Source organism: Fusarium oxysporum, chromosome III (assembly GCF_013085055.1).
Source record: "Fusarium oxysporum Fo47 chromosome III, complete sequence".
NCBI classification, from domain to species: Eukaryota; Fungi; Ascomycota; class Sordariomycetes; order Hypocreales; family Nectriaceae; genus Fusarium; species Fusarium oxysporum.
Genome location: NC_072842.1, coordinates 4,482,569 through 4,508,928, shown reverse-complemented (window position 1 = coordinate 4,508,928; position 26,360 = coordinate 4,482,569). Strand labels below are relative to the sequence as shown.

General features: G+C 47.8%; 12 protein-coding genes across 12 annotated transcripts; 7 read left to right on the top strand and 5 right to left on the bottom strand.

Moving 5' to 3' along the window:
• Nucleotides 1–9: 9 nt before the first annotated feature.
• On the bottom strand, nucleotides 10–1,695 carry FOBCDRAFT_238303 (pyruvate kinase-like protein; the record flags this gene model as incomplete). Its single annotated transcript, XM_059610192.1, has 2 exons — nucleotides 10–131; nucleotides 162–1,695. 2 exons carry the CDS (start codon nucleotides 1,693–1,695, stop codon nucleotides 10–12), a joined length of 1,656 nt encoding a protein of 551 aa, XP_059464541.1.
• A 1,741-nt stretch (nucleotides 1,696–3,436) lies between these two features.
• On the top strand, nucleotides 3,437–4,315 carry FOBCDRAFT_199282 (kinase-like domain-containing protein; the record flags this gene model as incomplete). Its single annotated transcript, XM_054703965.1, has 1 exon — nucleotides 3,437–4,315. One exon carries the CDS (start codon nucleotides 3,437–3,439, stop codon nucleotides 4,313–4,315), a length of 879 nt encoding a protein of 292 aa, XP_054559940.1.
• A 242-nt stretch (nucleotides 4,316–4,557) lies between these two features.
• On the top strand, nucleotides 4,558–6,582 carry FOBCDRAFT_179525 (major facilitator superfamily domain-containing protein; the record flags this gene model as incomplete). Its single annotated transcript, XM_054703964.2, has 6 exons — nucleotides 4,558–4,839; nucleotides 4,895–5,001; nucleotides 5,054–5,637; nucleotides 5,701–6,101; nucleotides 6,173–6,238; nucleotides 6,530–6,582. The coding sequence occupies exons 1-6, from the start codon at nucleotides 4,689–4,691 to the stop codon at nucleotides 6,580–6,582; spliced, it is 1,362 nt and encodes a 453-aa protein (XP_054559939.2). The 5' UTR covers nucleotides 4,558–4,688.
• Nucleotides 6,583–7,142: 560 nt separating this feature from the next.
• Nucleotides 7,143–7,508, top strand: FOBCDRAFT_271690 (uncharacterized protein; the record flags this gene model as incomplete). Its single annotated transcript, XM_031177668.2, has 1 exon — nucleotides 7,143–7,508. The coding sequence occupies one exon, from the start codon at nucleotides 7,143–7,145 to the stop codon at nucleotides 7,506–7,508; it is 366 nt and encodes a 121-aa protein (XP_031048801.2).
• A 785-nt stretch (nucleotides 7,509–8,293) lies between these two features.
• On the top strand, nucleotides 8,294–9,199 carry FOBCDRAFT_129715 (uncharacterized protein; the record flags this gene model as incomplete). Its single annotated transcript, XM_031177667.2, has 1 exon — nucleotides 8,294–9,199. One exon carries the CDS (start codon nucleotides 8,294–8,296, stop codon nucleotides 9,197–9,199), a length of 906 nt encoding a protein of 301 aa, XP_031048800.2.
• Nucleotides 9,200–9,289: 90 nt separating this feature from the next.
• FOBCDRAFT_238300 (amidohydrolase family protein) lies at nucleotides 9,290–10,321 on the bottom strand (the record flags this gene model as incomplete). The annotated part of the gene is made up of 2 exons (XM_054703963.1): nucleotides 9,290–10,170; nucleotides 10,231–10,321. 2 exons carry the CDS (start codon nucleotides 10,319–10,321, stop codon nucleotides 9,290–9,292), a joined length of 972 nt encoding a protein of 323 aa, XP_054559938.1.
• A 1,525-nt stretch (nucleotides 10,322–11,846) lies between these two features.
• Nucleotides 11,847–13,127, bottom strand: FOBCDRAFT_130038 (glycoside hydrolase superfamily; the record flags this gene model as incomplete). The annotated part of the gene is made up of 1 exon (XM_031177664.2): nucleotides 11,847–13,127. The coding sequence occupies one exon, from the start codon at nucleotides 13,125–13,127 to the stop codon at nucleotides 11,847–11,849; it is 1,281 nt and encodes a 426-aa protein (XP_031048797.2).
• An 898-nt stretch (nucleotides 13,128–14,025) lies between these two features.
• Nucleotides 14,026–15,586, top strand: FOBCDRAFT_219416 (uncharacterized protein). The gene is made up of 4 exons (XM_031177663.3): nucleotides 14,026–14,182; nucleotides 14,231–14,569; nucleotides 14,727–14,947; nucleotides 15,019–15,586. Exons 1-4 carry the CDS (start codon nucleotides 14,109–14,111, stop codon nucleotides 15,441–15,443), a joined length of 1,059 nt encoding a protein of 352 aa, XP_031048796.2. The 5' UTR covers nucleotides 14,026–14,108; the 3' UTR covers nucleotides 15,444–15,586.
• A 1,156-nt stretch (nucleotides 15,587–16,742) lies between these two features.
• On the bottom strand, nucleotides 16,743–18,235 carry FOBCDRAFT_130575 (S-adenosyl-L-methionine-dependent methyltransferase; the record flags this gene model as incomplete). Its single annotated transcript, XM_059607871.1, is given in 8 exon segments — nucleotides 16,743–16,973; nucleotides 17,023–17,407; nucleotides 17,426–17,542; nucleotides 17,573–17,585; nucleotides 17,634–17,661; nucleotides 17,717–17,803; nucleotides 17,834–17,911; nucleotides 18,116–18,235. 8 exon segments carry the CDS (start codon nucleotides 18,233–18,235, stop codon nucleotides 16,743–16,745), a joined length of 1,059 nt encoding a protein of 352 aa, XP_059464540.1.
• A 1,241-nt stretch (nucleotides 18,236–19,476) lies between these two features.
• FOBCDRAFT_219412 (uncharacterized protein) lies at nucleotides 19,477–20,678 on the bottom strand. Its single transcript, XM_059609530.1, has one exon. It carries the CDS (start codon nucleotides 20,418–20,420, stop codon nucleotides 19,542–19,544), a length of 879 nt encoding a protein of 292 aa, XP_059464539.1. The 5' UTR covers nucleotides 20,421–20,678; the 3' UTR covers nucleotides 19,477–19,541.
• A 1,033-nt stretch (nucleotides 20,679–21,711) lies between these two features.
• FOBCDRAFT_249147 (S-adenosyl-L-methionine-dependent methyltransferase) lies at nucleotides 21,712–23,515 on the top strand (the record flags this gene model as incomplete). The annotated part of the gene is made up of 4 exons (XM_054703959.2): nucleotides 21,712–21,782; nucleotides 21,828–21,987; nucleotides 22,036–22,543; nucleotides 23,106–23,515. 4 exons carry the CDS (start codon nucleotides 21,712–21,714, stop codon nucleotides 23,513–23,515), a joined length of 1,149 nt encoding a protein of 382 aa, XP_054559934.2.
• Nucleotides 23,516–24,529: 1,014 nt separating this feature from the next.
• On the top strand, nucleotides 24,530–26,288 carry FOBCDRAFT_290903 (major facilitator superfamily domain-containing protein). Its single transcript, XM_031177658.3, has 2 exons — nucleotides 24,530–25,071; nucleotides 25,127–26,288. Exons 1-2 carry the CDS (start codon nucleotides 24,545–24,547, stop codon nucleotides 26,241–26,243), a joined length of 1,644 nt encoding a protein of 547 aa, XP_031048791.2. The 5' UTR covers nucleotides 24,530–24,544; the 3' UTR covers nucleotides 26,244–26,288.
• The last annotated feature ends 72 nt before the right edge of the window (nucleotides 26,289–26,360 follow it).

The window sequence follows — 26,360 nt, the reverse complement described above, 5'->3', positions numbered from 1 at the left end:
TATTATGACCTAATCTATCTCTATCTTAAGCCTCCCAATACCACGATCAACACAAGCCTGTAACGCCCGCCCCTTTTCCTTCTCAAGCAGCGCCGTGCTCTTATACTCAACCTTCCCCTCGCAAATTGCCACTTTACAAGCACCGCAAGCCCCAGACTTACACGAGTACAATATATCAAACCCCGCGTCGTTGAGCACGTCTAGTAGGGTCTTGTTTGGAGGAACCGTCATCGTTTCGTGTCTGTTGGAATCCGGCTCATCGACTTGGACTTCAAAGGCATCTCCCAGATCGCCACCTCCACCATTGCCAAAATCTTCGAAATGTAGCATATGTTCTGGATACCCAAGTTCATTGGCAATATTTGCACATTCTTTCATCATGCATGAAGGTCCACAGGAGAATATGCGTGCGTTGTATGTTCCATTAAGACTGGGCTTCGGTATGACGTTTCTAATATCGAGTCGTTCACCGTCTGATCGACAATACAAAGCGATTTTGTTTTTGGGAAGTTGATCGAGAAAGGCGGCCTCTTCAAGACTTCGAACGGCGTAATGTAGATGGTATGGTAGGCCTTTGCTCTCCCAATCACGCATCGATGGGAGGAAAGCTGTTATCCCGATCCCTCCAACGATCAGGATACGCGTCAAGCTCTGGTCGCATTTATCGTCGTTTTCTCGTGCAGAAGGGTTTGTCCCAGGGAACATTGCAATCTCGTCGCCGATCTTCAACTCGTTGTGTAGATAGGCCGAACCTCCTCGTGATTGTCGATCGAGCGACACGCCCAGGCTAAACTTATAGATATCGCCGTCGACAATCGAGTAAGAGCGCTCGAATTTTGTTTCGCGTCCGAATGTGATCTGGGCAAAGGCGTAAGGGTCGAACGCGGGGTTGACAAGAGTTAAAGGCTCTTTCAAGGTAAATGTGAGCTTCCTAACACGCTGAGCGACGAGGCGAGCGTCGACCAGAGTGTATGTCTTTGGAGCACTCCTCAATCTCTCTTTTGCAATATCCAGAAAGAGATCTGTCGTAGGAAGCTGTGTGCATTCCGCCAGCAGATTCAGGGAGACATCCCTTGCTCTGATGACGCGCTGAACGTTCAACACAGACCACTTGGGATATGGTCGATCTAGCAAAGAGATTGTGTCTCCTTTGCAGATATTGCCTGTCTTCAAGACTCGCATGTTCCAGCCTGCTCGTCCTGTTCGTATTGTTCGTTTTAGGGCTCGCGGCCATTTGAATCGGGAGTTGAGTTTGAAGCATGGATGTCGTGGTTCGCTGACTTCGAGAACAACGTCTTTACCGAGCTGGTATGTGTCGCCAATACACACATTGTCGTCATTCATGTTCGTAGTGACAAGATTCTCGCCGTATGCTCCGACATCGTATAGATATGGCTCTGGTGGGTTCTCGGCTCGCCAGTCTGGGTAATGATCTGGGTTATACTGATGCACTGCACGTTCTGTGCCGCCGTGTCTGCTGGAAGCGTGTTCGTCGCCTAGCACACCAGTCGCGCTACAGAATATTGGTCCGTCATGTCGCTGTTTGTAGATAGCAGATGTGATTTCGCCTCCTAGGGCACCTTTCTTGACTCTTCCTGCTCTGACTTGCAAAAGAACCCCTGGCTTAGGAATAGGGGCAGTATCCAGATGTGATACAGTCTCCTTAGGAATATTCGTTGTCGATGGAACTGCCATTGTACTGAGAATTATCCATAAGAATTACAATCCGTATTGTTCAGTCGATACATACTCTTGTAATATGAACCCTTCTTCACAAAAGCGTGTACCAACATGTGTAGGTATCTCCACTTTTCATTACCCGACAGTTACGCGAAGGTTCCGATGAGACCGGGTAGCATACGGAAACTTCCACGATGCTTAATTGCATGGATCAGCTTGTTGAACCAGTGCTCTTGTCCAATTAATCTCGGAATGACTAATACTACCTCTCGTTGCAGAAATGGGAAGTGGGACGAAATTCGGAATTGTGGCGAGGCAACAGCAAAGATTTCGCCAGCTACAGGGTACGTCATATGCTGGAACGACAGGTTCGACAAGACCCAGTAGTCACATAAGTCACATAAAGGCACCATGATCAATGCGATGGAATACAGATACTATGGAACCCGAGATGAATCAAGACTGGTACTAGCCATGAAAATAGCGATATGAGTCAAGGATGCAAGTAAAGGCATATTTTAAAGACAGATATATCTAACACAATATGTAGCGGCAACCTAGTATGTTTATTGATTAAAATGTGCTGTTAGAACATATAGCTCTATGACAATCCACTAGCCATATATCCTGTGTTGTTGGGCTCAAGTCTTACCATACTGGCAAAAGTATAAAATACTTGTTCAAAGTATAGGCCACGAGAAGCCACAATCAGAAGCACGGCAGTTCGAAGTGTCAGTTCTTTCCTGTGAAGTCGGTGGAGTTGACGCAAGGCAATTCCGTGGAGACAACGCTCGAGCAACGCAGCTACCAGGAATGGAGTGGATAGATTCATTTCCTGGCTTCAGAATATTGTTTTATTACCTTTGTAATACATGATCAGAGAGTCGGATCATGTTCTAGTTGGCTTATGTATCGAAGGCGCGGTGATGAAGTGATGGATGAAGACTGAACGTAAAAAGGGGTTGTTTTCCTTCTCAAATCCAATCCAGACTTTTATCAAGCACACTTTACTTTCTATCTCCCCTTCGATACAGATAATAATAATGGAAGTTACTATTAAGGCACTGGCCCTTGGCCTCTTTCTTGCCCAAGCGGCACATGGGTACATAAACTCCCACCGATTTCATTGTATTAACACTCGTACTGATACAACAGATAAGTTCAAAGGACCATAGTAGTTACAACTGCTGCTTGAACACTCCTGAAGGGTGGATTCCCCGAAATGATTGGACCAAGGCTGTCTGTGCCATGCGCTGGGGATCTGTTGTAAGTAGCCCCCTTACAATCTTGGAGTAAACATTTGACAAGAGCATCAGGCGACATTTGATGGTGTTAAATGCATCCAGAAACCAGGCAACGTCATCAACGGTGATGACTTTTATACCGCGTGCAAGCTGTATGGGGCAACTAATGGTTATGGGCTTGAGTGGGAGAAGGGCGCATGATATCGCGGTACTTGCTCTTAGGCTTGCACGTCTGTAGCTCCGACAGGGTTTTCAACGGCTAATACAATTTCCCCTTGTTGTGTTAGAATAGAGGTATCGCATTCAGATAATAATCTTGCTCCAGAAATCAAGCTGGTGTGCCCATGCCAATCCCTCCGCCTAAAATTGTGACAGGGGTTATTAGTCGTGTTGGTCCTGTTACGTTGGATGCCTATTAACTCGTGCCGCCATTTTCTTTCCCCTCTTTCGGCTTATTTAGCACTTTCTCGAACAGAATACTTATCAGCCAAACCATCCTACCAAAAGCAATAATGCCAACAGACATGGAGTCGACAGAATCCCGAGGGCTGCCGTACGACGTCCTGTTCGAGGATGCGTCGCAGGACTATACGACACCGCTGCTGACTCCAAATGACATAGAGAGCAGGGAAATCATTCCTAATAGAGAATGGGGTGCCAATGTTGTCAAAATCCAGCAGAGATTTATCATGAAATTCGGTAGAGATGTCCGACCAATCGAAGCCAATAACATGCTCTACGTAGCAAAGCACACTACGATACCGGTACCTAGGTTCTACACAATCTATCAAAGAAAAGAGGGCAAGAAAACCATCACCTGCATTCTCATGGAATATATACCGGGTAAGTCACTGATGGACCTGTGGAGCGACATCGAACCGACGTGCAAGGCTTCAATTGCCCGTACTCTTCGCACATATTTCGATGAGCTTCGGCAATTGAAACACCCTGGGCACTTTGGCACAACCCACGGTGGTCCACCAAATATACACTTGTTCATGCAAGATGATATTACAGGGCCATTGAAGAGCGAAAGAGAGTTCGTCGATGCTATTATTCGATCATACGCCATTGAGCTTGGCCCAAGAGGAGCCCAAAAGGTTCGGTACTACCAACGAGCTTTTCCAGCCATCTTCAACGGTGACAATAGTCCCGTATTCTCACATAGCGACCTCCAAAGGAAGAACATCATGATATTAGACGATGGGTCATTGGTTATAATCGTCTGGGAGTATGCGTCGTGGAGTCTTGTTTACTGGGAGTATTTTGTGGCCATGTTTTGCTGCCTCGCTTGGACTGATGACTGGCATGAGTACGTTGGTCAAGCTCTGGATGAGTATCCTAATGAGTATTTATGGTTTGCAACTATGCATCGGGAAATGTGGTGTTGAAGAACAGGTTCGAGATGCCGGACGAGGTGCAGCAAGCAATTATTAGTCTGACTTCGGAGCTCCCGCTCCAATGTCTCTGGTCAACAAGTTAGATGCATTGGTAGTAAGCCCGAGGCCATCACGGGGTCGGCGCTAATGTGGAGCGGAGATATTCGTATGACCCCTGGAAGCTATACGTTACTAGCCATGAAATATTTTTTCTCGGGGTCGGGGTTAAAATAGATCGGGGATATCGGTGCATTCTCCCTGCAAGCTTTGCAGTGACTCATGCGACTTGCCTCAATCTTCATCTCCTACTATAAATTGCGCCTATATCTTTATCAAACAAGCCCTTTCTAACTGACTTCTAAATACGAAAATTGGTAGAACTACGATGGACCCAGACACCGAAAAGGCGAGGGGTGAAGAGCCGAACCCCGAGCAACCCAAGCCTAGTGCCGACTTCCCAGATGGAGGGTTGAAAGCATGGTCCGTTGTCGTGGGGGCCTTTTTTGGGCTTTTCGTCAGTTTTGGATGGACCAACTGTACGAGCATCTTCCCCATCTTGCTGCGACACCAAATAACTAACCATGAGGACAGGCGTTGGCCTCTTTCAAGGGTACTACGAAGCAAATCAGTTGCGAGGCTTGTCACCCAGCAATGTCTCATGGATACCAGCCTTGTCGATGTTTATGATGTTCATTACTGTAGGTCATGACTGAGTTCTTTCATGTCGCGTGTGCTTAAGCTATTGCTCAGGGACCTTTCGTGGGGCGAGCATTTGACAACTTCGGTCCGCACTACCTTCTCTTTACCGGTACACTGCTGCACGTATTTGGGTTGATGATGGCATCGATATCGTCCGAATACTACCAGTTCATCTTGTCCCAGGCGATCTGCAGTCCTCTAGGTGCAGCCATGGTTCTGTATCCGTCATTCAGCTGTGTCACAACTTGGTTCCGACAAAAGCGTGCTCTGGCATTGGGAATCACTGCTAGCGGCTCTAGTCTCGGTGGTACGATTCTGCCTATTGTGGTTAATCGCTTGATACCACGTATTGGGTTTGGGTGGACGATGCGTGTTTGCGCTTTCCTCTTATTTGGTTTGCTTGTCGTGACGAATTTAACAGTCCGATCACGAATTGCACCTCAGCCGAAGGAGGCTGGCATCGTAGCTTATCTCCAGCCTTTTACATCGCTCTCATTTGTGCTTACCTCGTTGGCGGGCTTCTTCTACTCCATGGGAATGTTTATTCCCATTACTTTCATGGTAACCTACGGTGAACATGTCGGCCTATCAAACAATATGGCAGGGTATCTAGTCTCGATCTTCAATGCATCAAGGTGAGTTTTATCCACGGAGGTTTGAGCTTCAGATCTCTGGCAACACGATGCTGACAGCAACAGTGGAATCGGGCGTATTCTGCCAGGATATATAGCAGATAAGGTTGGCAGCTTCAATGTGTCAATAGCAGCCGCGACTCTTTCAACGATCTTTATGCTGGCATTGTGGCTGCCAGGGCATAGCCATGAGTCAGCCATCGCTTTCGCCGCCTTGTTCGGATTTAGTTCCGGCACGTACACAGCCATCAGCCCTGCCTTGGTAGCGCACATCTCGAATCTTGAAGAAATTGGCACCCGTTCTGGGACCATGTACGCGTTCATGTCTGTGGCTGCCCTTACTGGCAGTCCAATTGGGGGAGCTTTGATCTCAAGTGCAGACGGGAGCTATTGGAAGCTTCAACTTTTCGCGGGCTGTATGCTTGGTGCCGGAACGGCGTTATATGTCGCTGCGAGGCTGTACATAAGTAAGGGTAGGCTGTGGGAGAAAGTATAATATCTCAACTACTATAGAATGATGTTGATAGAAAGCATGTAGGGGCGTGGTTATGGCCACTACCCATTAGAACCGCCAGGTCATTGATAAATCCAGTCTACAGTCAATGTAAGCATCCATAAATAGATAGAAGTTCGGACCTTCGTTCCACGCTAGAAACCTCTACTATGAATGGGTTAGAGCGTCGCTGCGTCGACAACGTTGCGATTGGGAGGCTGCAAGTAGAAACGTTGCAGCTAATAACCTCTAAGGAAGAGCCAATCAAGAAGTAGTACTATCACCTCCAAGGGAGCGCCACTCGGTAAATGCCGTCTTGTGACCTACGCTACTGCCAGCAGTACCAATTCCCTATAATCCAAATCTTCCTAGGTCATCAGCATTATGGCTGTGGAACTATAGTCCATGTCTATACAGAAAAGTCATTGAGCATGGCGATTACAACCGGTGCATAATTCAAGTTTTAGGGCTTTACTGTTCTGATGTATACTATTAAATAAAAGTGAGCCAAACGCAGGTAAGCCGTTTCATGTGAAGTGGTTCCAATTGTCTCACGTCAGTGGCTGCAACAACGATTCCAACACGGACTTCACCACAACAACCAAGAAGAATGGCCCCGATGCAACGCTACAATACGCAGGTACTGGCCACACCGGCAATTAATACGATAGTGGTGGTTTTATGAAGCTTTAGATACTATCCTGTCACCTTTTATAGCCTGTTGTAGCTAATTTGGGCTTTAGTTAACATCATTCATGTATTCGGTCCTTTAGCTTGGAGCATTTACGGTTGATGCCGATTGTTGTATCGTAGACCTTCAATGACCGACATCGCGAACGTCTCGCAATTCTAATATTGCCATTCTCGAATATAAATACCATTGATCAAATCCCCAGTACCAAATGGATCAACTCGACAACTCTCAATCACACAAACACCACAATCCAAGACATATTTATTTCTTCTTCCCTACCTCGCCATCATTCCCGCAACAGCGATTGCATAACTCTTCATCATGCTCTTCAACAACATCATTGTCGCCATTGCTCTCAGCGGCGCTGCAACTGCCCTTCCCCAGAAATATCCTATTAAGTGTGGTGACTCAGTCTGCCCTGCAGGCAAGCCCAAATGCTGCGAGGTCCTTGTCAACGGAGATCTTGAAATCGGGTGCTTTGAGGAATGTCCTGCTCTACCCCCAGCCCAAGCAAAACTTCGGCACCGCGAGCAACCCACCATCACTATTGCAGCATCTCCGCCCATTCAAACTTTCGGTCCCAAGTGCGGAGACTCTTATTTCTGTCCTGTCGGCCAAGTCTGCTGCCCTAACGCGCTGTACCACTGCGCCGACCCTGACAAGGTCGCCCAGGAGTGCCCTATGTAGTGTGAGGGCAAATTTGCCAACTTACTGGCCTAGTGATATGGCAGTCTGTTCTGGAATCCGATTGGACTACTTTTACAGGGTTGAGAAGGACTGTGTTATTTTTTGGTCTTCTTCTTCTGTTTCGTTATATCTCTTGGGTCACTGGGTAACAGTCGGGATGTAGAAGGCTTTGTCATGACTGTAATTAGACTCAATGGTATGGTATGATTGCGGTACTTTCTTCGATAGAATTCATTTTATTCTCGCATGGTATCAGGAACAGCTCGAAACCATCAGCGCCATCGGGCTCATCTTCGCCTCGTCCACTAACCCAGGAGCGGAGATGGGACTGAAATTGACATACCTGCACTCTACGATTGACTCCTCGTTCAAACCAGTGGCTGATGGAACAAGGATACAAGAGCACCCTAGACAGTGTTGAAATGAAATTGAACTTGAAATTGGAATATGCCGTAGCAGCTTATCAGAGGACTACACGTAGCGCTACAGATTGTCTAACCAGCATTCACCTAGCGGCGTTTCGGCATAAGATCTACTTATGCCGGGACTATAACTACGTGTAATGCGAATAGGAGTGAGCTAAATTTGGCTTTTCGCAGATCATCGCTTTAGTGCTTCTTGTCAGCCACCCAGGTAATGCTCAGCTACCGCTGCGCCATGCTGGTAAGCAAGGCAGAAAGCCTCCGAAAAGTCTCCGCAGCTGATATATCAGCCTCGTCGCAAACCGATAAACGAAAAATATAACAATCCACAACAACCACAATTTTCGGTAACAACAATTAAAAATGACGCGAAATATTCTCATCGTCGGGGCTACTGGCCAACAAGGCAAAGCCACCATCGACGCCCTATACAAGACCCTTAGCAGCTCGCCTGGACATGAAGACACCAGAGTCCTTGCGTTGACAAGATCTATTGAATCGCCAAAGGCTCAATCTCTCCAAGCAGAGTATCCAGCAATTACCCTTGTGCAAGGAGATACCCAGACGCCGCAGCCCATCTTCGACCAACACCCAACCATATCATCGATCTTCGTAGTTACAGTTCCGCCAAATGATGAGGCACAAGCACTCCCTCTCATTGAAGCAGCATCGTCGCATCCATCAGTAGATCACATCGTCTTCTCTAGTGTGGATCGTGGTGGCGACGAGACTAGCTGGTCGCAACCAACTGAGATTCCTCATTTTGCCGCCAAGCACCGCATTGAGCTCCGACTGCAGGAACTATGCAAAGAGAACAACAAACGATGGACCATCCTGAGACCAACTGGTTTTATGGATAGCTATAACCCTGGTTTCTTTGGTCAGATGATGGCGTCCCTTTGGGCAGAGGGAATGCCAAGAGATCGAAAGATGCAGTTGATTAGCACACATGACATTGGTGTGTTTGCAGCAAAAGCACTTTTGAACCCAGATGCTTGGGCGGGAAAGGCAACGGCTTTGGCGGGTGATGAGTTGAGCTTTTCTGAGCTACAAGAGATCTTCCGAGAAGTGGTTGGAGAGGAGCTACCCCAGACATACAAAGTTGTAGCATACCCCGTTCTATGGATGGTGAAAGATGCCTCAAAGAGTTTTGAGTGGTTTAGAAATGCGGGTTGGAAGGCAGATATAGAGACTTTGAGGGCACAGGAGCCTGGACTGCAGAGCTTTGCGTCTTGGCTGAAGGACTCCAGTAAATGGAACTGCGTTTAGATTAAAGATTTTGTCTTTATAAGCTTGCCCTGGACTATTCAAGAAACCAATATCTACCTCATCCCTAAATCCTATTTATGAAAGACTTCCCTAGAGTCTCGGAAACAGTTTTAAAACCGCTTCATAGTAAATATTCCTATTCTTCTTATCTTCCAATGGAAAAGTATCAACAAATTTAGTAAAGCCCTTGCTTAGTTCCTCAGGCGCATGCGGAAAGTCACTGCCAAAAAGCAAATGCCCCGGCTTGGCGAAGCCCAGTATCATAGGAAAGACCTCTTGACTTCCCGAAAGCGCCGCATCGAAGTAAAATTGCTTCGCCTGTTTAATGATATCCTCGGCGCTCATGATGTCTCCAAATTCAGGCAGGGCTATCATTGTGGCTCTTTGGACAAGTGCAGCGAGTGTTCCGCCAGCATGCGACAGAATGATCTTAACATCGGGAAACTGCTCAAGACGTCTGTTGAGGATCATGTCCATGGCTGTACGGCCTGTTTCGTGGGGCCAATCAAAAGCGGGCATTGGAAGGCGGTCGTCAAAGTAGACAGCCGCAATGTTGTTGATGGGGTGAACAAAGATAATAGCCTTGCGGCGATTCAGCTCTTCCCAGATGGGAACGTATTCGGGATATCCAAGATATCCCTGAGGAGTAGCATAGCTGGTGAACAAGGTGACTCCATCTGCCTTCAGAGTATCAAAAGCGTAGCGTAGTTCCTCGAGTACAAGAACCGTGTGCTGCAGAGACGGGACTGTCGCAAAGAATCCATTCATCGGGTTTGCATCTCGCAGACTGGCGGAATATTCATTCATGGCGCGAGCGACCCTGGCGCTCTCTTCAGGATCAGCGATGTGGGTGACTCCCGGAGTGCTGACGGAGTATATGGCAGAGGTGATGCTGTGTGTCTGGTTGAAGGCCCTGTCACTTTGAACGCTCCATGATGGGACTTTTATGCCTTTTAGACCAGCCCCGACTCCTAGAAGTTGCTTGAATTAGATGGAATTTTCTCAGAGGTGACGAGTTGAGAGAAACTTACCTTCTAGCGGGTGAGGAATGATATGGTGGTGAACATCGATGCGAGGAATGTTAGACAAATTGAGTAGTATTGGAGTTTTGGGTCTCTGCATGTAGTGTGGATAGAAAAGATAAAGAGTTGATTGATGTTCTTAATCTTTGAGCAAAGAGCACAAGGAATTTTATAACTTCCGGGCCATAGGTATATTGACCCTCGAGTATTGCCATAGACATCATCAGCCATTATTGCTAAAGAAGCAATTGGTGCCGAAGTTGCAACAACCGCGGCAGGGGAAGCAGTGGCAACAGAAATAGCAGCTGGCAAAGCATCGGCTACCGTAGTCGCCGAGGGTACAGGGGCTGCTGCGACCGAAGGTGCCATTGAGGCGGTGGCACCTGAAGTCATCGAAGCAGTGGCAGCGAACAGGACCTTCTGTCAGAGCGCACAGGCGTTCGGGAAATGGGTTGCTAAGGAGGCTGTTGAGCTATCATCGCTCGAAGCCGGAGCGCGCGCCTTTGAAGCAGCCCTTGATATCATAGCGAAGAAGAAGGATGACAAAGACGCCGAGAGGCTTGCTAAGGCTATGCCCAACATCAACGAAGCACTCAAAAGGCAAATGACTGTGTCTCTGATTGGAACCTCTGGATGTCTCGTCATTTTGATACCAGGGCTCAATACGGGGTTGTTCAAGTGGACGGCCATAAGTTTTCCCTCTTGGAAGTTTTTCAGGCACAGATATCGACAGTCAGCCTCTGCCTCACACAGAAGGTTTATCCTGCAATGGACGTCGCGTCCCAGTCCATGACACTGAACACCGTCAAGCTTTTAGTATCTAGCCTCCAAGAATACTGCCAGAAATTAAAGGTGATAAGCATTAGGGTTAAGGATAAGGAGCAAAAGATGGTAGCTGCAGGGCTTAATGACCATGTTGGTGATGTAGATACAGCTATTACTGATCTTGTGGTCAGTGCCAATAGCTTTTAAGAATCAAAGTTGGTTAGTATGGGAATATTAGAATATGGCAGATGCTGTTTACTTATATGTGTACAGTGATATTGCAGTAGGCATTGTTCAATGAGAAATTTGGTTTTACTGGCATCTTCCATCAGCTCCTCTCAGCTAACATCAGATGAAATGACATAGCTGACTAACATGCTTCTACTAGCGGCTAAGGTTCATGGATAGAGGAATGTGTAACCAGGATTCGTGAACTAGACGTATTTCTGGCCATGATAACATCTGAATCTAACTATAGATGACGTCCAAACCCTTTAGCTTCTCCGCGACAAGCTGCAATGAGATTTTCATGAAGATGTCGCCGCTCATCTTCGTACTCTAGGTTATATCCCATTGGCCATTACCCAAGTGGTGGCGTATATTGAACGTTACACGTCCCGCAGCTTGGCTAGATCGCAACTTGGCGCTAAATCTGAGGTGGTTTATGCACGCCTCGATCTACTAGGACTTCGGTGGATCTGGCAACTATGGGATCTTTGTCCCCTCGTGGCGAAAAACGACCTTTAAAAGGAAGTCTCACATACTGCTGCGGAAGGCGGGGGTAATATTAAAGTATTAGGAGTATTGCAGTATAGGGAGATGCTGTAGAAGCCTCGATAGTAGGTAGATGCCACTAGTCCTTACGCCCGGCAGGGGCTTTTACTTTTACCACCCCACGCACCGCCGTTGTTATCGAGCGCCCAGAATACAGCGCCGCCTAAGCACAATCCATCAGCCCATGCCATCTTCAGTGCTAACGTATCAGCGTCGTCATAGCCTATCCACTGATCACTTCCCCAAATCGCATACTTCTGCATAGCCTTGCTGTCAAGCTCGACGGTGGCTTGATTGGCCGATATGGCCTTTTTGATATCACTTAGCACCATGACACCCGTCGGATCTTTGACACAAGAACCCTCTTCACTTGGCCCCGAGGCAGCACAGCCAGCTTCTTTGCAACTAGAGGAGGAGAGGGTATACCCGCGGCCGTACAAGGGGATGCCGAGGTTGATGAGCGACGGATCGGTCTGGTTCGCCCACAGTGGCATGAGGTTGTTGGCGATATCAACTATGCTCGCCTGGTAGGTCACAGCGTTCTTGGCTGGTTCAGAGTCAATGCCCCAGCCGTGTAGATCGTAGGCCATGAAGTTGAAGAAGTCGACATATTTGGCCATACCGGCAGGATTGAAGCCCTGGATGCTACCCCAGTCCGCTGGCAGCGCCGCTGAGATGCCAAAATCTTTTCCAAAAGCTTCTCTAAGCTCCCGGACGAGGGAGACCAGGTTTTCTGCATCGGCGTTCGAGGTTGTCGGAAATTCCCAGTCAAGGTCAACGCCTTGGAAGGAGTTGGTCTCCATGAAGGATTTGAGAGACGAGATGAACGCAGATCGGGAGCTCGATGAGGCTGCCATAGAAGACCAAGTTTCGGTAGAGAAACTGCCGCCACCAATGGCAATCCACGTTTGCAGTGAGCTGCTCTGCAAAGCGGTGAACTGCTTATAGTAGGTAACGTCTTGAGAGTTCTGAGCGCCCACTGCGAAACTGCTAGAGTCGAAATCGGCAAACGCCAAGATAAGATGGGTCAATCCGTTGGTCTGGATCTGGGAGGGAAGGACGACATCGCAAGACCGGTCCCAAGCCTGCTGTACGCGCCAGTAGCCAACACGACGGCCGTTGGATGCCGTCTTACCGTCAGTAGAGCAAGAGGGAACCGTAGGTACAGAGCAGCTCCCGTACGCTGACTGACAACCGTCGCTGCAGTAGACACTCGTTGTTCCGCAGTATCCGGCCGAGGAACAGCAGACGTTCAAAGGGCAGCGGGCTCCATCGTTGTCAGGACCGCACTGGGCGAGGACAAGGTTGGGTAGAAGTCCAAGAACCAGGGCCAGACGGCCGACGACATGAGGGAAAGAGGCTAACATGGTCGAAGATACTTGAAGCAGGGACAGAAGATCTGATTGCTAGGCTCGAATCTTCTTAAGCCTATTATATGTCCCATTCTACAAAGTCCCAGGCGCCACGTCGGAGACATTTGACCGTCTCAACACTAAGCCCTATTAATAAATACTATCTCCACATCTAAAATAACGCTGACGCCAAGATCTTGAAATATTTCATGTGCCGCGAGGATGCTTTTTTAGCTCGCAGGACTAAAAGAACCGGTAAGGCGATCGTTACTGATAGAGAACCGTGCCGCGCTTAAAGCGGTCAAACCGCGCTTGGGGTCCAAAAGCTTCGACTCCATCACTTGCTTTGATTGGTTGTCAAGGAGCTCGAACCTCAGTCCCCAGTGATCCTTCTCCACCGTAAGCATGCGCCAAACTTTCAGGGCCTATCCCAGACAACGGCTTTCGATGCAATTGGTCTCTTGCAGGTCTCTCCTGAATTTAAGACGGCGCAATGGCAAAGAATAGCTAGGCGTCTTCTACACCCTGGATGAGAAACCATGACCTTGCTCCTGACATGAATGTCCCCTGTTGAAAAATATACCCATTCTTAGCTTAGCTGGACAGACACATCACGGTGCAACTGCCTGCGCTACAACATCATTTGGGCTTCCAGTTAGCTATTTGGACAAGTTAACTGACTTGAAGCCGGCGTCTTGCTTTAGAAGATGAGAACACTTGAATGGGCGCGATATCGGGCCGGCCCGCTCACGTTCTCTTCTCTTGGGGGTAGAGTCTATTGTTAGGTACTTTGGTCTAGCCCTATGGGGCAAATGAAGCTTGGGGGGAGTGGACTCGGTGGAGCAGGGAGATTATCAAATTAACCTCAGCGCTTTTGCAAGGGTCGTTTTGAAGAGTGAGCCCACATAAAGGCATTGTGCCCTGCTAGGACGCCGAGGGGGAATTCCTCTGCGTCGTTTGCCTTTGCCAGAGCCAAACCAGCGACTCATCGTCGCCATGGAGCTCTCCCTGCTGTACTTTCTCTGCATACTTTCTCTAGCCTCAGCCTCGTTCCCCTTCAACTTTGGACTGTAAGCTACACGGACCTCCTGCCCTAACTTCCCCCTAACTGGTCCCAGCTCATCCTCTCCCGTCCTACTACCGCGCGCAAAAAATCCCACTAGCAAAGACGGTAACTGTGGTTCTAATTCCGAAACTAACGCAACATGCCTCACATCCACTTTCGGTAACTGCTGCTCCGAAAAAGGATTCTGCGGCAAGACTTCCGCGTACTGTTCGGAAGGATGTCAAGAAGCCTTTGGTAGCTGCTCGTCGAGTGCTGATGGGCAACTTGTGAGCACTTCGGGATCATGTGGTGCGACGTCCACGAGCAATATCACATGTGAAGGGAGCACGTATGGAGACTGCTGCTCTGAGAAGGGATACTGCGGCAAGAATGCAACCTATTGTGGTGCCGGGTGAGTGCAATCTAGTGTTTGTTTTGATATCGATCCGACAAGAGCGGTGTTACCTTTGTCTTCTAGCCAGGCGGGCGTGTAGTCAATCCAGACGGCATCGCCAGCGTCAGGTTCTCCAACACTCTTTTAGACGTCACTGACATCGAGCTATCGACAGGTGCCAAAGTATGTTCGGTACTTGTTCATCCGGTGACGAGTCCTCCACGACAACCGCAACATCTGACGAGACTTCAACCTCGACGGCGGCGTCATCAACGAGCCTTGGCGCTATATCTATTGATGGAAACTGCGGATCCAACTCGGATATCAATGCCACCTGCAAAGACAGCACGTTTGGCGATTGCTGTTCGGCAAAGGGGTACTGTGGCGGGACCTCGGGTAAGTGACCCCGCGAAAAGGACGTGTATCCCATACACAGTCCAACAATGCTGACTCGCTCTCTTGAAAAGACTATTGTAGCACTGGATGCCAAGCTGAATACGGTTCCTGCGATTCGACATCCTCGTCTGCGTCCTCATCTGCGTCCTCCTCGACATCCTCGGCTGAATCGTCCTCGACAACCCCTTCGACAACCCCGTCAACAGGCTCCCTGAGCACCGGTGCCAAGGCGGGAATCGCGGTCGGATCTGTTATTGGAGGGCTTGGAGCAATAGGTCTTGCCGCTTGGCTTGTGCTACGAAGGAAGAACAGAAAGTCTTCGCAGCAATTGACGGATAGCGATGCGGGGAAACCTAATGAAGAGACGAGATATGAGTTGCATGACGAGAGGACACATGAGATGCATGCGCAGAACCTGGTTGAGTTACCTGCTGATTATCAGAGGGTTGATGATCGGGCTGCGGCAGGGTATGATGGGGCATACAGAGGACATTAAATGCGGGTTCTGGATTGTAAGCTCTCTCTATCAAGCGTGATCACTCATAATATGGGTGTGACACTGGAGAAGTGCGATGTGAATCACCATGAGGCTGAGATTGGCTGCTACTGCGTTTTTAATATACGAAATTAATTATTACATTTTTCTAGACGCCCGTGTAAAGCTACCTAACTCTGCATCTGCACCAATCTTCCATCTTTGGCATCCATCTATATGCATTTTGATACCTGGCATACCTTGACTGTCTACTCAGTAATCAATGGCAAACCCTGTTGAATGCCCGTGACAAAGCCAATTCATGTGCAAGCTTGCTATTAAACAATCTAGAACAAGGGGATAAGATACTCTCGTCTTGCTTAGAGGGTTGATTGAGAATCTGCTGAGCTGGTTGGTCTCTCTCTTTGCTACCTTATCAAAGGTGCCGTGATGCTCCAGGACTTGTGGGACATGGCTCTAGAAAAACGGGGCAGTTTGGTTGACCAGGGTGGGCAAGAAAACTTAAGACCTTTATCCTAAGTGACAAAAATGGCCAATCTAAAGCTCCTCTAAGCTCATACTAAATTTACCTAAATCTTTTTATCACTTAGAGTAGATATCCTCGGTGTTTTCTGCTCCCCGGTTCTAGGATGTCTGTGTTAAAATTCTTCTTAGGGGGGTTAATGGGAGACTTGTTTTCTTTGGAAGCCTGTTTGATGCTATTGTGGAGCTGGTTGAAGTCCTTGTTGCTGATGTCCTTGTGCCTGAAGATCTTGTACTTTATACAAGAATGAGTGGGTTCTATAGCACCTAATGATAAAGGATTGAGGGCTCGTCTTTGTTAGCTTACTGATGATTAGCGCCAGCTCAGCTCAAGATGGTAGCAACTTAGCTCTGGGAATGGCAATGGACTTAAGTATACTTCGGCTTCGTGTCCGAGTTCTGTGGTGTTGTCACACAGGCTTTCGAAATTCTGGACTCACATGAGGCGCTGGTTGAGGGAGCTACTGAGACAAAAGTCGAGTTACAACAATTCTTACAGAATGCGAAAAATGCAAGGCATCGGTAGCAAGGTATCGCATAAGATCACGGCGTGGTTCCCGAGACTTGAGAATTCGTTCAACTTTTTTCCCCTGGTGATGAAAGCTTCTTTGTGGATATCGATTTGAGTGATATCATGTGGGCTCCCAAATTGGATTGGATGCTCTCCTTCCAGTTATGGACTGATAAGTAGCAATAGAATATTGATTTCCTTTTCAATCAATAAGGAGAGGAAGTTTCAATAACCCTAAGATAATCACTAAAACCTATAGTCCATCTCTAAAGAGGCTTTCGCCCCCAAACAATCTTCTGTCTGAAATACGAGTGGATCTTGGGTGATCGAATCTCATGTCTAAAATGCGAGATGAAGACAGTGACTTCTTCCTCGGTCCATCCCAGCGCAGTTGCCATGTGAAGAACAGTTCCTTGTGCGTCTTGTTCGAAAGCAGCCTGCATGTACTGCCCAACACTTCGCTGCTTTGGATCCTTCGGCCATCCTCCAACAGGATTCTGTCACAACGTTAATCAGTACTAACTCTAGCATGGGGAAACGACCTACCTTGAAGTCCCGCTCTTCAATGTTCACAAACCCTGCCTCTCTCATTCCTTCTCTCTGGATCTTTTCTTCAAATATCGTAAACGGTCGTCCTATCTTACATCCACCTTCAACGAAGAACTTCTCCCACTGGCTTAGCGCACTGCCTGGCAGAACTGTGCCGTCGTCGCTTTCGACACGTGATGATGGCTCATAGCTCTCGATGTAGCCTCCTGGTTTAAGGCACTTGTAGGCTTCCTTGAACAGAGACTTCCAGTCTGCGATGCTGCCGACGAGCCAGCGCATATGAATGTAGTCAAAGGAGTTGGGTTGGAAAGTCCACTGTTGAGTGCAGTCTTCTGACTGCCGTAGATCAACGTTAGTGCCAAATGGATGGAGATACCGTGGACTAATTGCAAAGGCTTACAACTCCAAATTAGGAGGGATCCAGCCAGGCTGGATCGGCGCGAGGTCAGTACCGATGACGGAAGCATTGGGGAACTTGTCGGCGAACTCCCTTAGGTTCGTGTGAGCCTGCAGTACTCTACGGTTGTTTGGGGTAGCGTGAGCTTACATGGCCCAGATTCCTATCGTATTATCAGTTACGCTGGCCAGTACTCGTATAAGGTACTTACCAGTTCCCGTTCCAATGTCCACAGCAGTCTGAAATACCATGTTAATCAGCATACCTCATTACATTCGTCCCGGTCCACCTTACCTGAATATCGTCTGGCACGGGTGCCAGGTGCAGCTTGTCGCCCAGTAAGAGGGTGAGTACATGATGACTAGATATCAAGACCATCAGCTAGACTCCAATGCATATCCCCGAACTTACTTGATATCCATTGCCTCTTGGCCAGTATCGTCGATAGGACCCCTTCTCACAGTCAGTCGTGATAACCATGCCTCTCCGCTATAACTCACCAGTACTCAGGATTTCCCCGCTCACTCTGGTATGCCCTCCCATTGATGGTTCTATACTGAAGAATACTGGATGTTAAGGACGCAGTTGAGCTAGCATTCTCAAGCACAGCTGAGTCGCCATCCTCTGCCGTGTTTTCCTCCTTTGAAACAGCCCAAGTAAGCGACAGCAACTTCACCGCATTCCAAAGCTCACCTCTGGCAATTGTGACCAATGCTCTGGTGGTAGAAGACCGCTTTCCGCGGGGTCTACACGTGGTGGCGTTGAACCAGCCGAACCTGAATCCGCACGCTTCTTGCGAGCAGGCGACGACATCTTGGTTGCGGAATTTCGAAGAATGAAAAGAATTGAGAGCGCACTGGTGGTCTGAGTAACTGATCATGATATTTCAGCTCGGACTGCGGAGTCAAAAGTCCGATAATCCATGTTTGTTGATGTATCAATATGTGTTCAACCAACAGTGGAGTGTTGGCCAATTGTTTGGCTTTGATCCTTGCAACACATATGCATATGCCAGAAAACTGGCCCGATGTAAAGATTAAATATCATGTTATATGCGACTGAGTTATTTTTCTCGCACAGGTGTAACATGCGAGGAATGCTATTTGCCATGGAGGCATTGAATGGCATTTCCTTGTGCGCTAATCAGTTTGATCAATGTCAACATGACTAGGAGTAATACTTTTGAGGCAAGCAGTGATAATGCAAGCCTAGCTTTGGCCTTTTTATCACTTTGTTATATCAATGTGTTCATGAATTTACTTGGGAGCAGTGCCAGATGGCGAAAATGGATAAAGAGATAGAGAGCCGCCCATCACAGTAGCCACAGCGTTGCGTGATGCTGTATCAATATCTGTTCCGCAGGCTGATATAAAATTTTCCTAGGCGCAAATCATTTATCTAAAGTGCGTCATGTCTTTCAATATCCATTGATTAACTCCCTGATCATGGAAAGCGAGCGGATGTATGGTCCTCCGAGGCTCAAGGGGGTGAGGGTACAGTACAGCAATGAGTGTTGACGACGACCTTCAGAACCTTCGCTCTGACTAGTGTCTCAGTATGGGATTAGATACTTCCTTAGTGACATAAGCACTGGAAATGCCGAGAAGATGAGAACTATCCAGGTTTACATCGTGACGAACCTGATACAACAGGCCAGGAAGACGTGAGGCACGGTTTATAATTCCCCGAAAAATTAAATCTTTAATAACACAGTTGCATCTACTTAGCGCTCTTGGGCTCATTGGCTTGTTAGACTAGAAACCTGAGGTTAGTGGCTGTATACCAACAGCATCTGGGTTGCGTCCTCGGCAGGGCCTCGGCAAGGCTCTGGCAGGCTCGAGGTCCCATCCCTGTACTCATGGAACGGGGAACGAACCACTTAAAAGCATAGACGCATCATCAATCCAAGTTCTTGCATCCCGATGTCGTCTAGGAGTACTGCGATGCTTGTCACGATGAGTTGGTCGCTTTGCGGGAGCGCTGAGAGATGATACATCTTTTCTAAGGCTGGGAAAATAAACCATATAGAGGTAGATCATAAAAAAGAGCAACACGTTGAACAAATTAAATTAACTCGAGTAAACAGATAACATAAGACTGCATCTAAGGCTGTAAATAACTATGCTAGTGGTTGCTTGATTGAAACTTTGGAAAATCCTCCACCTGGCTTGACGAAACACTTAATCTCTTCCAACGCATTCTCAGCAGTATTTTCCACGACACGGACCGGCGGCAAGCGGAATTTCTTTCCATAGTTCTCAATAGCCCAGTTCAAAGCCTTCCAAGCTCTAGCATGGTCCGCAGGTCGCGCGGGAAGAGAAATGGGATGTGGAGCGCCAGGAGGTTGAATGACAAAGTCAATTCTGCTCGCGGCAACTGGCATCTTGAAGCGTTTGTTATCCCGTATGACCGTCGAAGCAAGAATGGTGTCGTCTGCTGCAGCTCGCAGTACCTGGTCGCCTGAATCGGGAGCCCCTGCTGCATCAAATGCGTATAAGAACTTATCAAAGCCCAAGTCACGCAGAGTTTTGGCGATAGACTCGTGGAAGTTCTCGTCCTTATAGTCGAATAGGTGCTCGACTCCGAGAGATCGGAGGTGTTCAAATTGCGCTGGATTTGCAGTGACAAAAATGGGAGACACGCCACTTGCGATGGCGAATTGAAGGGTGCAGTACCCAACGGAACCTGTTGCTCCCCAGAGCAGAAACGGAACCTTGCAGGCGAGCTTTTCGTTCTCCGTAGGAAGAGAGAATTTGAAAAGGTTGTATATAGCATCAGCGGCCGTCATGGCAACAACAGTCAAACTCGCTGCGTCGGGTAAAGGCAGGTTGTCGGGGACCTTGAACAGCATATCTTCCGGGCATGTGATGTAAGCTTGATGAGCGCCGTAATGAATGGGCTGGTGAAGACCTGCGGGCGGGTATCCCGCTACAACATCTCCAAGGCTTGTAAACAGAGTTGGGCTTTGTAGTTTCCAGGACTTGACCGCTAAAGTCATGGCCAATAACTGTATTGTTCATTCCTAGGAAGGTTGCATGCTTGATGTCGGCGGGATTAACCCCCGAGTATAGAACTTTGATAAGCAATTCTCCATTGCTTGATTTCGGGAGGCCTTGTCGTTCGATGACTTTGGGATTGTTATCTGTGTCGATGAAGAGTGCTTTAGTAGTATTCGCAACAGTCATTTTGATAAAACGTGGGGTAAGGTTTACGAGGTAGATAAGGTTTTGGGCTGAGAAATAATTGGATGTCTGAGTTGTGTTTTATGAGCTTGTTTATAAGAGAAAGTTGAGATACCTGACCTCGGTGTTTCCAGATTTCCAACTGCCGATTATATAATCGAGTCAAGCAATCGGACCAGCAGAGGTTGTAAGTGCGAAAGACCCACTTGGACCGATTTGTGGAACTGCGAGTTGGTTCTGAATGCTAGCGTTGATGCTGATACTGGGCACGGTCGAAGGGTCAGCTGAGCGGCCTCCACTGATATGTGCTACATTTAGACGATTGATTCCGTCCTTTGATGATCTGATATTTATTGGCAGTATTGGTCGGCAGTTGGCAGCTAAATCTGTATGGGAGTTCGTGGCGTTACTAAGGCATGGATGGTGACAGGATGAACCTGGTGCTCGAGTCTGTGCACCTGAGTAGTGAGCTTTGGATGGAGTGCGAGAACTTAATTATTACTCTCTGAACCTAAATCAGTGATGCGCCGTCTACGCCTCTTCACTATGCTTGTACGGGATAGGCCATCTTTCTATCAGCGACCCACTAGTCCTGAATACCTATGATCTCGGAAGCGTGTCCTGATGGGAACACTTGTATTAATTTGTCCTCGAGACGATTAATGAAAAGTCAGAGCCTCATGTGGTTTGTAACATGAATATTTCTTGTTCATACCCTCTTCATGATACCGGTGGATGGAAATGAATGCCTACTAGTCCAGACCATGTCAGACTCGGTATTGAAGAATATCAGTCTCTCAGACTCATCAACCAACATAACTGGTTTCATCAAGAGCTCCCACCATTATACTCGCATCTCTATTATTAGTAATGCTATGAACCTTGAAGGTTAACAAAACCCCCTATCACTTTTTTGTCTCCACGGAAACTTTGCGGAGACATACTATCCGGAGACTTTTGCTCCAGTTGAACACATCCGATATATATAAGCTTATTGGCCAAAGTTCAATATTTTTTTCACTCCAATCTTAATCTTTCATCATTCTCTTCACTTCTTCTTCACCTTGAATCCCTTGCAGCCTGACTCTAAGAGACATATTGCCAGTCATGGGCGACAAGACTAGTATCATCATTGACGAGGCCAAGGCCCTTGGAGAGAAGAACAAAGAGCATTTCGAGTAAGTGGCCGGAATTCAAGGCCAGCCACGGGCTAACATCAACAGCCAAGTCGCCGCTGAAGTGTTCAAGCACCCATGGATTCAGCGGCTATGTAATCAGATATCTGACGAGCTGCGCGAGCAGATTGACTGGATTGGTATTCCCGAAAGGCCTGAAGGGAACAGAATACTTGATTATGCCTGCGGCAACGGTGTTGCTTCTCGTGTTAGTTCTCCCTTCTCTGAAACTAGTGATAGTAGCTGATCATGACAGGCACTCGCCCCATATGTGTCCACTATCCGAGGTATTGACATCTCCTCCAAGATGGTTGAGCAATACAACATGCTTGCGGAACTCTGCGGGTTCAGTGCAGACAAAATGAGAGCTATACACGGGGACTTGATGAATCCCGAAGCATCGCCTTCCTCAGAACTCAGCACTCCAGAGTTCAACGACTTTGATCTCATTGCCATGTGTATGGCTCTCCATCACGTACAGGACTATGCAGCTATGATTCAAAAGCTGAGCGAAAAGCTTCGTCCTGGTGGCGTCCTCCTAATCATCGACTTGGTTGCTTCCTCAGAGAGTGGCTGCCCTGAAGCCACTATGGCTAAAGAGTTGTCTAACCATACCATGTCAAAAATGGGCTTTACTGAGATGGAGGTCAAGACTGCATTTGAGAAAGCTGGCTTGGAGGGTTGGTCTTGGAGGTGGTGCTCTGAGAGATCCCAGGTCCCTGAAGAGATAGGCGGTGAACAGCAAGGCTTTTTCGCCCGAGGTTGTAAGAGCGTTCGGGGTAGTGAGACTAAGCAGGTCTAAGAGCTGTTCAATTAGATGTAAAAAGAAAGAAGACAAGATATGATGGTTATCGAGCATGTCGACCAGGCATGGACCAATAATACATGGGAGCTGTGCATAAACCTTTTTCTTTAGCATACAGCTTAGCCATTAGCCTTGAAGTCAAAGGGTTACATCTGCTTCACGAGATTCGATTATTAAAGTCAATTTTATAGTAGAAAACCTTGAAACTTGAAGAATGCATTGAAATAGCCGTTGTTATTTAGCAAACTTGTTGATTGTAATACTGGCCAAAAGGTTATCATCACTCGACATTTAATAGTGAAGTGGGGAAGTCCGTCTTGTTGTAATTTTCAGGTATTGTCTATTAGTGTTCCTATGGTTTTTCCAGAACAACCAACGTCAGCGACCTTACTCCTCGCCACTCTGACATCACATGATGATGTCAGAAACCAACATCTTTCAGGCTTTCAAGAGCCGGCAATTAATGCTTCATTCTCGCAGCCCATAGCCATAACCATCTACCTTGGACGTGCCACAAACAGTCACCATGGGTATGCCATATTCAAAACAAGTCCACGCGGCATTCGATCAAGTCACGCCGCTCGTGGCCGCTGGTTTCGAAGTCCTCCGCACGACCAAAAACATCGCTGTCTTTCTTGCCTTCCTCCAAGTATTCGTGGCCATCATATTGACTCTTACGCTATTAGCGATCCTTGCGGTGATTTATTCTGTCAATCCAGACTTGGAACAGGAACGTCGTGCGCTGGTCACGCCATGCATGCAGTGGATAGCGAGCTGGGTGATAGAGTATGGAGCTTTAACGGCCTGGATTTTGAAGGTCCTTCTGGTTCTCGGTACTGCCGGACTGGGGATATTTCTCTGGCAAGGGTCTACTACGGATGTCATTCCGGAGGTTGAAGGCGAGGATGACACTCCTGAAGATATTGAGTGAGGTAAGTTACTTATTCTGAGTCGATTAGGTATTTATATTAACTAGTATATCAGAATCAAGATACTTGGTTAGCTAGAATTTATGTTAGGCGAGGGATTAATTTGTAACAGGCTGGGGAGAGAGTATTGGTGTATAAGCTTAAGAGGAGTTACTAATAAAGCATTTTAGTTCTGAATATTATACAAGGTGGGTTCTTGTGTACAGGAACCTGTGACTTTACTACCCTTCCTCTGGAATCAATCAACCAACACCATGATCATCTTTACCTGATATAATTCTAGCCCTTCGAGAGGCTGTCGCACTTGTTTGAACTCGCATAGCATCCACTTATACCCCTTCTCATTATGCAGGGTTCAAAGTTTTCTTTATCAAACCCGTCTGCTGGTTCATCAATCAGCCCGAGTCGCAACTGGAATTGACAGGGCTGCTACCGACGCGAACTGCAAGAATCTGTCAGACTTCAGAGATATGTTGACTCCCTGTTCTCACATGCCTGTCAGTCCCGTTATCGCGGTGATGGCTTTAGTGTACAGTCAGCTAGGAAGAGACTTGACATAGGTCCTGGCAGTGACTCGGCTAGTACATACGACCATACCTATCAGAGAACTCGGGATCCCGTCCGCTCTCCCATAGATAAGCTGGTAAGGGGCGGATTAGTAGTTGGGTCGGTGACGACCAGCGAATCCCCGCTGTTGTATGTCTTTTGTCGATTGCTGCAATTATCTTTTTTGCTCTATCTACTTGATCGTGACTCGGTGAGCCCCGCAAGGGGCGCCTATGGGAGCGACAACACATATTTTTAATCAACGATACAATCGTCAACCACATCATGCTGCCCTGGCATTCGTTATCCTTGAGAATCGCGTTAGTTTGTGATCTATATCTTATCTGATCTGGTGGATCCACGTTGATGCGAGGATATACACTAACGCCGACTTCTCCACTTCCGTCATCAGCCAACGTTTTTTCTCTCATTCTCACCCGCCACTTTCATCTTGGCATCAAAGACATACACATGCACCTCCAATTATGACCCCAAAACCATCCTCTAGGCCTCAGAGCCCCCAAATCTCAGAATCAGACGAAACACCTCTCCTCTCTCGCAGCCCCTCACCACAATCCCCTCCACCCCCAAAACCACCCGTATCATGGTCCTCCCTCCCAAACAAAGGCCAACTCGCCGTGATCCTCCTCGCGCGTCTCGCAGAACCCCTCAGCGAGCGCTCCCTGGCTTCATATCTCTTCTTTCAGCTCCAATGGTTCAATCCCGATATTGATCCTTCGGAAATTCCGAAGCAGATGGGTTATATCACTGCTACATTTGCTGCGGCTCAGTGTCTTACGTCTATGTGGTGGGGGAGAGCGGCTGACCATCCGAGACTGGGGAGGAAGAGGGTTTTGTTGATTGGACTTGGGGGCTCGTCTTTGTCGGCGCTGGGGATGGGCTTTTCAAGATCGCTTGGCGGGGCGTTCTTCTTTCGCTTTTGTGCGGGTGCGTTGAATGGGAATATCGGGGTTTTGAGGACGATGGTTTCTGAAATTGTTCCCGAGAAGCGGTGAGCTGAATGTCCTTATGTCGAATGTTCTATAGGCTGATGCTAATTTCTGCAGGCATAAAACGCGAGCCTTTCTCCTATTGCCGATGTGCTTCAACGTCGGAGTCATCATCGGACCTCTGTTGACAGGTTTCATGGCTGATCCCGTTCACACTCTTCCTCGCATCTTTGGCCCAGGTTCTCTATTTGGTGGAGAGAAGGGCGTGCAATGGCTCGAAAAGTTCCCCTACTCACTTCCAAACCTCTTCTGCTTCTCGATCTTGATGTCAGCGTTCTTTCTGGTCATTCTTGGCCTCGATGAAACGCATTCGCATCTCCGACATCGACCGGATCCTGGACGTAGACTCGGAAAACTTCTTCTACGAATCATCCTTCGACGGAAGAAGAATGAGCATCTTTACAGCGCTATCAATATTGAGGATCCGTCTGAGGAGTTGATGGATCATGATGCCGACCAAGAATCCGGGGAAAGTTCAAGACCAGCTAAAGCATACAGCAAGACTCGTCCTCCGTTCCGAGATGTGTTGACAAAGAACGTCTGTCTCAACATGCTACAGCGCTTTCTACAATCACTTCACGTCTCGGCATTCAACTCCATCTTATTCAGTCTTTTGCCCACTCCTAAAGCAGACTCTACAGATTTCCATCTACCTTTCCGCTTCACCGGTGGTCTAGGCTTGTCAAGCGAGAGAATGGGCTTAGCCAACACAATCATCGGGACCATCGGCATCCCGCTTCAACTCTTTATATACCCCAGACTCATCGGCAAACTGGGCGTAAAGGCTTCATACAGTGCTTTTCTTCCACTGAGCATTATTGCATACTTCCTCCTCCCATACCTGGTTCTTCTGCCAGATAATAATGCTCTGGTATGGACCTGCCTATCTGCAGTTCTGAGTCTACAGGTACTGTCTCGAACGTTTGTGAACCCTGCTACTATGATGCTTGTCAATGACTCGGCGCCAAGTCCAAATTTGTTGGGCACGGTTCATGGTTTGGCATCGAGTATTTCGAGTGCTGCTCGGATTCTGGGACCTACGGTTGGTGGAACGTTGCTTGGATGGGGTCTTGCTCATAATCTTGTGGGATTGCCTTTATGGGTGTTGACGATTTTGGCATTGGCAAACTGGGTTATCCTGTGGTGGATTGATGATGTGAACATGTCTGAATGAGGTGCATGTAGACCGATTGGTGATGAGGTCAGGGTTTGAATTCACTGCCTTGGATGAGAAATGTATCTAGTTTGGTATGAGTGTATGGTTCTGATCATCATTACTATAAGTCGGCGA

Coding starts and splice junctions, on each gene's coding strand:
- FOBCDRAFT_219416 (XM_031177663.3), top strand. CDS start 14,109: ATGGAGCTCTCCCTGCTGTACTTTCTCTGCATACTTTCTCTAGCCTCA. Junction 14,183..14,230: donor TTCCCCTTCAACTTTGGACT/GTAAGCTACACG, acceptor AACTGGTCCCAG/CTCATCCTCTCCCGTCCTAC. Junction 14,948..15,018: donor GTACTGTGGCGGGACCTCGG/GTAAGTGACCCC, acceptor TCTCTTGAAAAG/ACTATTGTAGCACTGGATGC.
- FOBCDRAFT_219412 (XM_059609530.1), bottom strand. CDS start 20,420: ATGACTTTAGCGGTCAAGTCCTGGAAACTACAAAGCCCAACTCTGTTT.
- FOBCDRAFT_290903 (XM_031177658.3), top strand. CDS start 24,545: ATGACCCCAAAACCATCCTCTAGGCCTCAGAGCCCCCAAATCTCAGAA. Junction 25,072..25,126: donor GAAATTGTTCCCGAGAAGCG/GTGAGCTGAATG, acceptor TAATTTCTGCAG/GCATAAAACGCGAGCCTTTC.